The sequence below is a fragment of the Crinia signifera genome, chromosome 3, assembly GCF_055691185.1.
Source record: "Crinia signifera chromosome 3, ASM5569118v1, whole genome shotgun sequence".
Lineage (NCBI taxonomy): Eukaryota > Metazoa > Chordata > Amphibia > Anura > Myobatrachidae > Crinia > Crinia signifera.
Window position 1 is genome coordinate 198,600,277 of NC_139219.1, and position 13,584 is coordinate 198,613,860.

The 13,584-nt window shown below is 40.3% G+C and overlaps 1 protein-coding gene across 2 annotated transcripts in view; it reads right to left on the reverse strand.

Moving 5' to 3' along the window:
* Positions 1 to 995: 995 nt before the first annotated feature.
* The window catches only part of OGFRL1 (opioid growth factor receptor like 1), a 96,993-nt gene continuing 84,404 nt past the window's right edge, over positions 996 to 13,584 (reverse strand). For both annotated transcript variants that reach the window (XM_083177249.1, XM_083177248.1), the window contains exon 7: positions 996 to 6,675. In XM_083177249.1, coding sequence (XP_083033375.1) covers positions 5,904 to 6,675 — 772 coding nt within the window. In that variant the 3' untranslated portion in view covers positions 996 to 5,903. The remainder of the gene's footprint in view (positions 6,676 to 13,584) is intronic.

The following is a 13,584-nucleotide window of genomic DNA, read 5'->3' on the forward strand; positions in this document are numbered from 1 at the left end:
GAATCAATACCCTGCATGATATCTGATATTTAAAATATTTTTTTCAACACTGGTGATATGTTTAATCTTTATATTTTCATTTGTAGTATTATCTTAATTACATCTTCTAAAAAAAATCCTTTTACTCAAAAGAAAATTTCATATTACGTACACCCTTTACACAATATTAAAAATACATAATAGGCAACATAAACTATTGCTTTTTACATGATAGTATATTTCTGCCATACCCTTATAAAAGATATAAAATGTGTACAATTCCAGAGTGTGGTTCCAATATCTACCACATAAAGGTTATTGATTCAGACATGCACAACATTCTGTCACTTGTAATGGACAAGTAATGCAATGGGTATAAATCAACCATTTACTGGAAAATAAATATCTATCTTTCAGTGGAAACAATGGACGGACTACAATATCATTATTTTTGTGCAGTAAAAGAGGGAGACTAAACACTTCACATTATATGTAAAACATGAATCCCCTTCAGGAGCTGGGATCAACTGTTTGGCACTGGGACCACAGAAGATATTACAGACCCCTAGCAAATGTATTTAAATGTACCATTCCTAGAAAACATTTCCTGATTAAGGCCCATACACACTGAGGGATTATGCCCGGCGTGTATGGACATGTTATGGTATAAAACATAGACTGACTCAGTCATATGGTCGACAGGGTCTAAAGGTCAACAGGTAAAAGGTCGACATGGTTAAAAATTCAGGATTAAAAAGGTCGATATGGTCAAAAGGTCGACAGACAAAAGGTCGACATGAGTTTTTAATGTTTTTAGGGTGTCTATGTCCAAGTGTACCGCGTTCCCTCGCATGGCTTGCTGCACTCGCCATGCTTCGGCCTCGGTGCCTTGCATATTTTACTCTCCCTCCACACCCTAGTGGATGGTAGGGCATGAAATACCGCCTGTCAGCACATGTCGGCTGAAAATGTTGTAAAAAAATGCATGTCTACCTTTTTCATGTTGACCTTTTGACCATGTCAACTTTTAGACCCTGTCGACCTATTGTGTGTCAACATTTAAAACCCTGTCGACCTTTTGACCCTGTAGACCTGTTGACTGTCTACCATTAGTGGTCGACCATATGACTGTCTATCATGAGCCAGTCTATGATCAGTCCGGATACCATATTGGCAGCGGGCCATACACACTGGGCGGCTTTGGGCTGAAAGTCGCTCTAACTTGCTGTTTTGAGCGTCTTTCAGCTCAAAGTCGCCCAGTGTGTATTGGCCTTAAATGCTATAGGTGGGTTTGATTTACCTATTTTGGGGATGTCAAACTTCAGGACTTAAATCATGTTGAAATAACAAAACAAAATAAAATAAATAAAAAAGGTTTACAGAACGGATACATTTAAAACATTTTATTATGAAAGCTTTGTTTTATTATTTGCTTACTGATAATGTAAGTCCTGTTTCTAGTAAAACAAATGCATTTATTCTGTTACTGTAATATTGGATGGAAAAGCAACAGTAAGTGAAATCATCTCAGACATGAATAAGAACCTGATGACTTGTCCTAAGCAGCAATGCTACTATAAATATTGTATTAACATGTAACTTCCTGTGACTAGAAGTACCTTTATTCTCAATTTCTATTCTGACTGGATACTTCTACTGATATGCAACTAATATAACCTCCTCAATCATCTGCTTTCTCTGTCTGCATACCTTATTTAGTTTACAAACCAGGATGGTATTACAGCAGCCAGGTTCTGTATTGTGGATCATTTGTGCTTTTTTTTCTTCAAAATATGTAACAGATTCAATATTAATTTACAAACATTATAAAATGGTTAATTGACAAAGTACTATAAATGAACAGAGCTACATTTGGGAGATATACTGAGTAGGCTAACCGGTTAAAGACAGAAAACACAAGTAGCTGGAGAATACTTATCCATCATACATCAATAAGATATTGAATGTAATGTCTACTCACATGAGTTATTACGCAGACTGACCCAATGATAATGACTTTGTTCAATCATAGCATGAGACAGGTGGCTAAGCATTCCATTTGAAGCAAAACAAGAGCTAGTCAAAAAATTAGCGACTCATGTAGGCCATTAAACCATAAAACGTAATATTGCTGAAAGTAATCTAACATTATCAGATTTTTTTGCTTTATTTTTATTGGAACATTAGCCTATCCCTGATGTATGAATGCAAACTGCAAACAATCTTCCAGTGGCAGACTTAAGGGGCATACACGGTGTGATTTCAGTCACTTTTCTAAGCATTCTGACTAGATCACTTAGAAATGGAGCACTGATCGCTCCATGTGCATGCCTTGCGGTAATGGCGATGCGCAGTTCCTCGCGGCACGATCTCCCTCAGGGAAAGTCAGTGCTTGCATTAAAAATAGCGCTTGCCAGAGAAAGCCATTGCCTGTAGGAAAAGCCAGTGCTTGCATAGAAACAGGCAAAGCCCCACTCAGCATGATTGCTCAGCACACTGCATTGCAGTGTGCTGAAACACGTTGCTGAGCCAAAAAGCCCAGCAACGTGCAATTTACAATGCAATTTAGATTTCAGTTTCAACACACCCCACCCAAATGTAACTCTCTCTGCACATTACATCTGACCCACCTGCAGTGCACATGGTTTTGCCCATTTTGAGAACAAATTTGTACTGCGATCAGATCTGAATAAGGGCCCATATGTGTTAGGTTTACATATGTATGTATGTATGTATGTATGTATGTATGTATGTATGTATGTATTGTATGTGGGGCAGATGTACTAAGCTGTGGAGAGTGATACAATTATTCTTGTAGCATGAACTATTCAATAAATTAATTCATTAATTAATTTCTTTTTAAAACATACTAAACAGACTTGTGATGAGATCTGTGTATTCATAGAAAAATATTCATAAAAATATGAACGTTATGATAATTATAATTGTCAAATGCCAAATGTGTTAAAGCAAATTATATCTCTAAGCAATTATTTTTTTATATGGTCTTACATAAGTAAATAAAATGTCCTAGAATGTTTTCACTGTGTACCGTATTTGTTATAATAGATGTACATAAAAAAAAGTTGACTTACTGTACTGATGAATGATGATTATTTATCAACAAAAGTGGGTATGTGCAACATATGACCCACCATGCGTTTAGTAGTTAGATTTACTAACATTTATTTTTCCTGCTATTTAACCCCTTGATGTATTTTGTTCTGTTTACAGTATATTCACTAATTTCAGCTAAGTATTAAAGTAAACTGTTTTTGTTTTATTATAATATACAGCTAGATCTTGCATGTGCCAATAGTTGGCTGCTTTGAAGACGGAATAATGATATTGCAGATGCCATTATGAAAATCTGGGAAAGGGTTGGGTAGAAAAAAAGGTTTGCAGAAAAAAAATCAATATTAAAAAAAAAAACAACAGCAGATCTACAAAAAGTTAGGCAGAAGTTAGGCTTAATGGAATCGAACACATGCCAGTCTGGGGTGACAATCGTTCCCTCTGTAAATACCCTGAATGTACAGCCAAGTCTTTTATTTTTTTGCCGGAAATGTAATGTTTCATTGTGTTTAAATAAACTGTAACTTATGTCCCAATAATACTTAATAATTAATATTAATAATAACCCACTATGCAGTATAATATGCATTCCAAGACGGAGGTACTGTTGATGCATGGTGTGTCACATATGGCACACACCATATTTTTGTCAATAAATCATATTTTATTGCAAATAAAAAATGTTAAATATGCTGCAAAGTTTGCTGTCTACAATTTTTTTTTTATAAAATAGAAAATATCATGCAGTAAGGGGCTAAATGACAGGAGCTGCTTAAGTATACTTTATCGCTCTCCGTGGCTTAGTAAATATACCCCTGTATGTAGTGCACAGATTAATAGAGGTGAAATTATATATATATATATATATATATATATATATATATATATATATATATTCCTAATAAGGTCTACAGAACTAAACTAAAGCTCAGTGTGAGTTATGTAATATTTGTCTCTATCACTACCTACCTTAAACTTCCCTCTCAATGGCCAGGTCAATTAAATACTATCTATAAATTCTATTTCATGATTACATAAGACATATGGTCCTGGCCCTAAAGCAAAACATACATACAGTACAATCATGTAATTAAAGACTTTAAGGGTTATTTATAATTTGACAACAAATTAGCTAACCACATTCCAGATATTTATATTTAGCCTGTACAACATTGGACGTCAAAGTTTTTACTGCCTCAGTAAATCTGTCTTGGTAATTCATCTGCTAAGGGCCTGGTCTCTACCATACACGGTATAGTCTCTTGATACTCACATGGTTAAATGGGAGGAGCTCCTTGGAAAAAATCTTAAATAAAGGGGAATAGATAAACGTTAGAGAAAATGCTTCTACAAATTCCATCTATACCACAATGGGAGGACTCCTATAAAATAATACACACAGTTTATTTATGCACATCCATTCAATATATCCTAGCACTTTCAATCTTTGTTGCCCTTTTACATGGGCAGGAAGACACTGTTACCCATTTATATAAACTGGGAAACAATTACAGGAATGTATAGTTTCTGGTTTTCCCCTTATTCCATTGTTACCTACATCAACCCTGAATATATTAAAACACACAGACTTGCTTGATATATACTGAATGTGACTGAATAGCAACAAGCTGTATATAGATGGTTTGCTAGGCATCACATTGATTTATATATATATATATATATATATATATATATATATACATATATATTTATCTCCAATAACAGAGGTACACGAACTCCAATTTCATTGCAACATCAAGTGTATTGGGCAATACATCATCAAGCGCTTTTGGGGGAAAGCATCCCCGTCCTCAGGATAATAGCCCCAACAGACAAAGTGTAGTCAAACCTAAGCGTCACATTGATTTATATATATATATATATATATATAAAAAATAAATCATGCATGTGTAGCATACAGCTACGGTATCAGTGGAACACCACCATGCTATACCCCACATTTATTTGCAGATGTTTGCCCCACCCCCCTTGCAATGCAATTTGAGACCCAAATAATCTCAGTTATTAGTAATCCACTTTACTGACCAAAATAATCCCTCCTCTAGTCCCTAACCTCCACAATCTCCTCTCTGCCCCAGACCCACTACATATGGCTGAATGATACTTTGCATAATGATTATACAAGGATATCTAATTTGTCAAACATTTACCTGATTTTTGTGGATTATGACCCACTAACAGTATTTAAAATATATGAGGAAAGGCAGAACGTCTGCTATCTTGATCACATACTGTAATTCAAACTTTTTGGCTAGAACCTTAGACATGTGACATGTTAGCACACACTACAATCTGTGATGCATTTTAAAATTGTGGTAAAAGAAAATAAGAAATATACACAGGAGGCCTGCACATTGCAGCTATTTTGTAGGCTTTATCAATACTCTTGAAGGCAAAGTCTGTAATTGCACGTCAGCAAGTGAGACACAAGTCCATGATTATAGTACTTTGATAAGCAGCACTTTCATAAATTAGTTTACCCAACACAGTGGCTACCAGTAGTGTGTGTGTGGGTGTCCTCCTGCCCCCTTTCACTTTACCACTCACAATGGATCTTTTGTATCTGCACCTTGACAATTACATAATTTGCACAGCACCACAGCCGAAGTCACAGGCCGTCTACTAATAGTAAGAAAAAAAAGGCAATCTTAACATATATAATCCAATTTCTGAACATATATGATGAATACATCAGACATCCTGTTTAATAATGTGTTAAATTACAGTGCCAACTGTACATTTTCCAGTGTCAGAAATTGATACTTTGTTAAATGCACGTATGCAGTAAGGCTTTCCTTGCCTCTCATATGTTTATAGTTATTGTTTATTTATTTGGCATTATCTTTCTGTTGAAGTTCAGTTTCCACACCTGAAGATGCAGTGACATCAGTAGTAGCAGTCGTAACAGGTGATAGGCTACACAGGCAATCTTTACTTCCTTCATCACTGGTATCAACTATGACAATGTTCTCCACAGTGTTCTCTTTGCTGGTATGTTCAGTGTCCTGTTCTTGTAAGCCAATTGTAATGGGGAGAATATTGGTTCCCTCTATATCTGGCTGTACAGTATGTCCTAACGGCTCTAAGATTGGATTATCACTAATGGGTTCAGTTTTGACCTCAGGGTCATTCCTTGCATCATCACCTAGAACAACTTCAGTTGTTGCCTGGCTGACCGTTTTGTCCAGTTCTCCAGTTGCTGCTGTGTTGTCGCCAATTGAATTATTTATCTCACTTTCCACTTCATCCTCAAGATTGCTGTCCTTAGGTTTCTGTGAATGTTTTTTCTGAGACCTGACCATAGATGTCTTTTTAAAAGTTTTATTTTGCTCAGCCTTGTGTGCTTTGGGAGGTCCCCAAATAAAGTGCTCAGAGGGCTGGTAATAATGATAAGCAAATCGCAAAAGTCTTCTTCTTTCTTTTCTCTCTTTGATTGTGTACACAAAATACTCCAGTGCACTTTGTTTCATGTTTGGGATTGTGTTTTCAACAATAGACTCCTGGAGGAACACCTTCACCAAGGGAGGCTTAAAATTCTCATAGCCAAGCTCTCCAAGACTTTTCAATATGCGGGTGATTCTTAAGTAGTTGTGCTGAGATCTAGAACGACAACAATGATATATAGAGTAATCTTTTCCAACAAAATATCATAACATGTTTTTCATTTCATTAATTTCCCCACATTGTAATGAGTCAACGATCTGACAGGCATCAAATTACAGATGTGTCCACATACATCTAAGCCCCCATGTATGTTAACAGACCTTCTAATCACGCTATGCTCTGGCATCTTTCCGTGTGACCTTATGCATTACATTGCATCTTATTCGCAGAGCTATGTGATTGCGACGAACAGGCAGATTATGTTCATCAAAACGATATGCGGCATACTACATTCTGTGTGCTGCTTTTTTTATCAGCTCTTCAAAACATGAATGATTTTCTTTTTTTATTACTCTTGTTAGATTGGATGAACTGCATATATTGTGTAGGGAACCATTTGGTCGCCCAATAAGGTATACGATTTTGAAATGCAAAAAACTCATAAAGGGCCAGATGTTTTAAGCTTCAAAAAGTTAGAAAATGGAGAGTGATAAACAGCCAGCCAATCAGCTCTTAACTGTTTGAAAAATGATGGGTAGGAGCTGATTGGCTGGTTGTTTATCACTTTTTGCCCAAAGTGAGGGCAACCCTGAGTTTATTGAAGCCAGCATGTGTAGGATTTGGGCATTAAAACCCATCATCTATAGACTTCTTATGTTATGCTTAGTGCCCTCCCTGGCTCATTTAGTGCAGTGCAGGGTGATATTATCCGGTGATCGCTGAAAAGTAACCACTAACCCATATTTTTTGTAAGAGATTATTTTCTGTCTTATGAAGGTGCCCCAGAAGCTATACTGTAGATGTGTTATAGAACATATAATTATAGAAGGTGGGTTCACGTGGTGGAGGGGCACATATATTGGGCAAATGTGCTAAAAACCTAATTTATACCTAATTGTAGAGTTTATTAAAATGACTTTGACTATCAGTATTTTAGTGCTTAGAATGTAAACATGCATTTTCCCATCCCATTCCTTTATAATGATTTCTGGGTTGTAGGATATTGTCAGCTGATCACACGGATTCATGTTATGTATATGCTGGGGAGTAGTTATGCTTTTAGCACTGTACAAATTATACACATAACTGTGCAATCCAGCATCACGTGACTCTTCTCTAATCACATAGCTTCTGGGACTATACTGAACAGTAGAACAACTATATAACTGCAGCATCTGTGGCCGGCTGAAACATACAATTTGACGGCAGACAAAAATCATTCAGCCCATCTTGTCTGCCCCCTTTTAACCACAGTGCTTGATCCTTACTTCTTTGCAAGGATATCTTTATGTCAATCCCAAACATGTTTAAATTGTTTTACTGTCTTATCCTTTACCACCTCTGATGGGAGGCTATTCCACTTGTGCTGCTGCATGGAATAGAACTCCCTGGAGGTATGTCACCTGTCTATGCAAGCCACAATACGCAAGCGGCTCTCAACAGTTTGGAGTTTGAAGTTCCGTATTAGGTACAGCTGGGGCATGATAGGGGTGTGACAGCATAATTATAGGTGTGAAAAAAAAGGTTTCCCTTAAACTCTACATGATAATAGAATTCAAAGATATTGGTGAAATGGGTTGGGATCATTTGGTCTATTGCATTATGGTAGAAAGTCATTAGGTCGAATCCATTAAGTCGACATGCTAAAAGGTCGACATGATTCTAGGTCGACATGGGAAAAGGTCGACATGATTATAGGTCGAAAGGTCATTAGTTCGACAGGTCATTAGTTCGACAAGGTCATTAGTTCGACATTGTCTATGTCGACATTCACAAGGTCGACATGGGGTTTTTCACTGTTTTTTTACCTGAATGTCAACACAGTCGACATGGACACAGTTTAAAGTGCACTGCATCCCCTCGCATCGCTCGCTGCGCTCGCTATGCGTCGGGCACGGTGCCTCGCTACGCTCGGCACACTATTTTATTCTCCCACCATGCCCTAGTGGATGGTAGGGCATGAAATACCGCCTGTCGGCACATGTTGGCTCAAAAAACAGTGAAAAACTCCATGTCGACCTTGTGAATGTCGACATAGACAATGTCGAACTAATGACCTTGTCGAACTAATGACCTGTCGAACTAATGACCTTTCGAACTAGAATCATGTCGACCTTTTCCCATGTCGACCTAGAGTCATGTCGACCTTTTAGCATGTCGACCTAATGGATTCGACCTAATGACTTTCTACCATAATGCAGTAGACCAAATGACCGCATCCCGGTGAAATATACCTGACCATAAGACGCACCTAGTATTTACAGGAGGAAATCAGGAAAAAAATATTCTGAACCATGATGTGCCGTCTGCAGCCAGCATTCATAGTACCTCAGACAAGCCCAGCCATTGAATGGAGAGTAATGCACATGCACACTGCTGTCCCCGCTGTCTGCTAGGAAACGCTGCCTACTACAAACTCTTCTCCAATCATCGCGGCGAAAACACATCCAGCAACAGCACTCACTCCTCGCTTGCAGCCTTCCCTCCTCCTCTGTACGATCTCCTCCTTCTTGGCCGGGATCCACGCTGCCACCATTGCATTGTAAGTTTCCTGCCTGGACCCGCTGTCCTTCCATGCAGTCCCTGCTTTCTGATCTGGCTGCAGGCTTCCCAACGGCATCATTTGGGGCCTTATTTTGGTTCATTCTTTCTGACAAAATCCTTCTTAGATGGGCAAAACCATGTGCACTGCAGGTGGGGCAGGTGTTACTTGTGCAGAGAGAATTAGATTTGGGTGGGGTTTTACTTCAAAGTGAGATCTATATTGCAGTGTAAAAATAAAGCAGTCAGTATTTTCCCTGCACAGAAACAAAATTACTCACCCAAATCTAATTCTCTCTGCACATGTTACATCTGCCCCCCCTGCAGTGCACATGGTTTTGTCCATCTAAGAAGGATTTTGTCAGAAAGAATGAACCAAAATAAGGCCCTAAGGTCCCCAAAGTGCACTCTTTTTTGCAGTATTCGCTCCATAAGACGCACACACTTTCCCCACTTTTTTTGGGAGAAAAAGTGCATCTTATGGAGCGAAAAATACATTATTTACACAAATGTATGATTCAAGCCCCAAGCCGTTGTCAAGGCTTCTCTATATATATTGGAGGTCCCTACTGCTATATTTAGATGTGGGGTGTGGCATCCCAAAAACAATCAGCATAAGCCAGAAAGCCCAGAGCAGCAAACCAGTGAAAAAAACATTTGAAATGTAAAATCAGTGTAAGTGACGGGAAACTAGTGCTTTATACAAAAAAGTGATACAAAATAATGAATGTAATTAAAATAAAGAAATAGAAATAGTGGATGTTAGAAATAGTGTGCTACCATAAAACCATCCAACCACACCAATCAAGGGGCACTGCACCGCACACACATGTTACTTAACTAGCAAGGAGCCACATGATAATGGCTCCTTACTTTTTTAAATAGATCTAAACTAAGAGTTATCTACCTTGGAGTAACCCATACAATACTCCACATGGCATATTAGGAACTGCACATCCTTCCAATGCACACACAGCAGCACCTGGGATTTCCTGATATAAGGGTTTCCAGGGCAGGGTCACTTTGCTCTTGATGGTGGAATAGCTACCCAAGTAATAGGCCGGGGGAGTTTTATCATAGGGACCACTGGAGCCTTTCAAGCATTTGCTATGTTGAGTGTGCCTGTATGCTGCTGCCTGTATGCTGCTGCCTGTATGCTGCTGCCTGTATGCTACTGCCTGTACTGCCGACTGCATATGGATAGAACCTGCTATGCTGTCTTCATCTGAGTCCCCATGTTTGTGATCCTTGTCACAAGTGTTGGAGAATGTGAGCAAGGATCCATCTCAGCAGGACACTGGTTATGCATTGTGCTTGTAGCCATAAGGTCCACCGCATTATTGACAGACTATTTGATGTGGTGTGTTAAAAAGTCAGAAAAGCATGTGTGTGTTGGCTTTGTCTGTTTGAGAAGTTTGGCAAATTATATTAAACATCCTAGGTTTGCCTTAAAGGGGAAGCACAGGGCAATATGGATGAATTGCTAAAAAAAAGTTTGTTGAACTGGCAGCTGGGCAACAAACCCAGATTCAGATGTTACATGAGGGGCAACAAACCAAGATACAGAAACAGCAAACCCAGATACAGGGCTAACAGGCTAACACACAAAAAAAAGTGAGCCAGAGCAGGAAAGTCTACTGAAGCTCACCCCAGATGATGATATAGAGGCATTCCTTTGCACATTAGAGCACACGGCCATGCAGTTGGGATGGCCTGCAGAGGAATGGTCTGACAGGCTGGATCTCTGTTTAACAGTGGAGGCACAGCGAGCATATGTGGATATGACTGTGGCTTAGGTACGCTCCTATCCTAGCCTGAAAAAGGCTATACTGGACAGAGTTGGAGTGACAGGGTCCAGCAATCCCCAGGAGTTCCATGACTGGCGGCTGGAGGGTGCAGAGCCTCCCAGGATTCAGCTGGCCAAACTTGCCCGGCTGAAAAGGGCCTGAATGCAGCCAGATAAAAACTCTGCAGTGAGGATTGTGAAGATAGTTGCACTGGACCAGGCTATGTGGGTGTTAGACCGCTTGGTGCACCAGTGGACCCTGCAGGCTCACCCCCAGACATTTGAGGGTGGTTGGCAGTGGTGACTGAGTGGCACCTGAAGCTGATAAAGCTGAATAAAGCAGGTCAGGATATGTGCCAATACCTAAGCCCAGAACTCGGGACCCAGTGGTTAAACCAAAGGCTCCGCCTCAATTGGTGTGCTTTGAGTGCGGCGAGCCTGGTTATGTGTGGCGTGACTGCTCGAAACTGGACGAGCAGATGGATTGCAGTGAATGAAAAATGGCTCAGCCGTTGGTCAGGACGGTGGCAGTAGAAGTATTCCAAGCAGAGTCCTCCCTGTACCGGATGCTGGTACAGGTTGAAAGCTGGGAGATCTGAGCCCTGGTGGATACCAGCAGTGAGCTCACCATTGTAGCTGCCAACATGGTTCCTCCAGGAGCTGACAAGGTCCAGCCTCCTGTCAGGGTGCTGTGCATCCATGGCGATGTGGAGGAGTGCCCACATGTCTACTTAACCCTGACCATTCAAGGTCGGTCATTAAAAGGTGGCAGTAACCTCCAGACCACCTTATCCGCTGATTCTGTCGTGACTTTCCATTAGGGCAGGAGCTGGTTACCTGGCATGATACCAACAAACCTTCAGCCACTGATGCAAATCAGGAGCCAGAGACTACCAAAGTTTGGCATCCGGGAGAGATTATTACTTCAGTGTAGCACACACAAACAGAAGGACTGGTATAAAGATTTAATCAAACCCTTAAGCAAATGATACAGAGGGCAGTGTCACATGGTACTTATATGTTAGTTGGGCGCCCACTATAGTTAGTACGCTCATACTCCCACTATCCATGTCGGCATGGAGTTGATCTTATATAGTGTGGCGAGCACAGCAAGCCACCGAGCCCGAAGCTTGTTGTGTGTAGCGTGCCCCGCGAGAGGACGCGGAAAACTAAGCAAATAGCTTAGTGGGCGCCCAACTAACATATAAGTACCAAAAATTAGATTGGGATCAGCCCTTACCTTACTTGCTGTTTGCGGTCAGAGAGGTGCCCCAATCCTCTACAGGGTTTAGTCCCTTTGAGCTCCTCTATAGGAGACCGCTCAGAGGGATTCTGGACCTATTAAAAGAAGGGTGGGAAGAACAACCATGTCAGGACCCTAATGTTGTTCAGTTTGTGGCCCAGTTATACAGCCATCTAAGGCAGATTGTGCCACTCCAGAATGCACAAATGGAAAGGGGCCAACAAAGTCAGAAACAAAGGTATGACATTACCTCAGTCAACTGGTCCTTTAACCTGGGAGACAAAGTGTTAGTGCTGGTACCCACCACAGAAAGCAAGATGCATCCACAACAGTGGGGCCCTTATGAGATCATAGAGGCTATGGCACCAGTCAATTATAGGATCCGACAGGAGGGTAGAAGGAGGGAGGTACAAATCTACTATGTAAACATGTTAAAACCCTGGACCCAGGTACCAATTGAAGTCACTCTTACTCCTGGACAGAAACGGGAAGTGGTGAACTTGGTGAAGTGTTACCAAATGTGTTTTCTGCCATTCCTTGAAAGACACAGATCATCCAACATGATGTTGTGACTACACCCGGGGTGGTCATTAAACAAAGGCCATATTGCATACCCAATGCAAAGCCGTCAGCGATAAGCAGGAGGAGGAAGAGATTTTATGCCTAGGGGTTATAGCGGAATCCACCAGTGAGTGGAATAGTCCAATTGTCTTGGTCCCTAGCCTTCAGGTGCTTTAAGATTCTGCAATGACTTCCGTAAACTGAATCATGTGTCCAGGTTTGATTCTTACCCTATGCCCCGGGTTGATGAGTTGGTTGAAAATGTGTCCAATAGTCAGTATCTCACTACACTTTTTTTGACAAAAGGTTGTTGGCAGAAGCTGCTAAGGCAAAAACAGCCTTCTATACCCCAGAGGGCTTTTTCCAGGAAAAAAGTGCTACCATTTGGTTTACAGGGTGCCTCAGCATCCTTCCATAGAGCAATGAGTAAGTTGCTGTGGCCCCACAGGGAATATGCAGCTGCATATTTAGATGACATTGTTATTTTCAGCCGTTTTACAGTCTCTATGGGCAAACAAGTGTAATGCCAACCCTGAGAAATGTACCATTGGTATTGTTGAGGCCAAGTATTTGGGGTACATTGTGGAGACAGGTTAAGCCTATTTGTAAGTCACAACATAGGAGATTTCTTGGTCTGGTGGGATATTATCACAGGTTTATTCAAGATTTTGCCGATAGAGCAGCTTAAAAAAACAGGCCCCAGACAAAATAACGTGGTCTAGACCAGTGGAAACTGCTTGGCAGGTTTTAAGACAAGCTTTGTGTACCGAGCCTG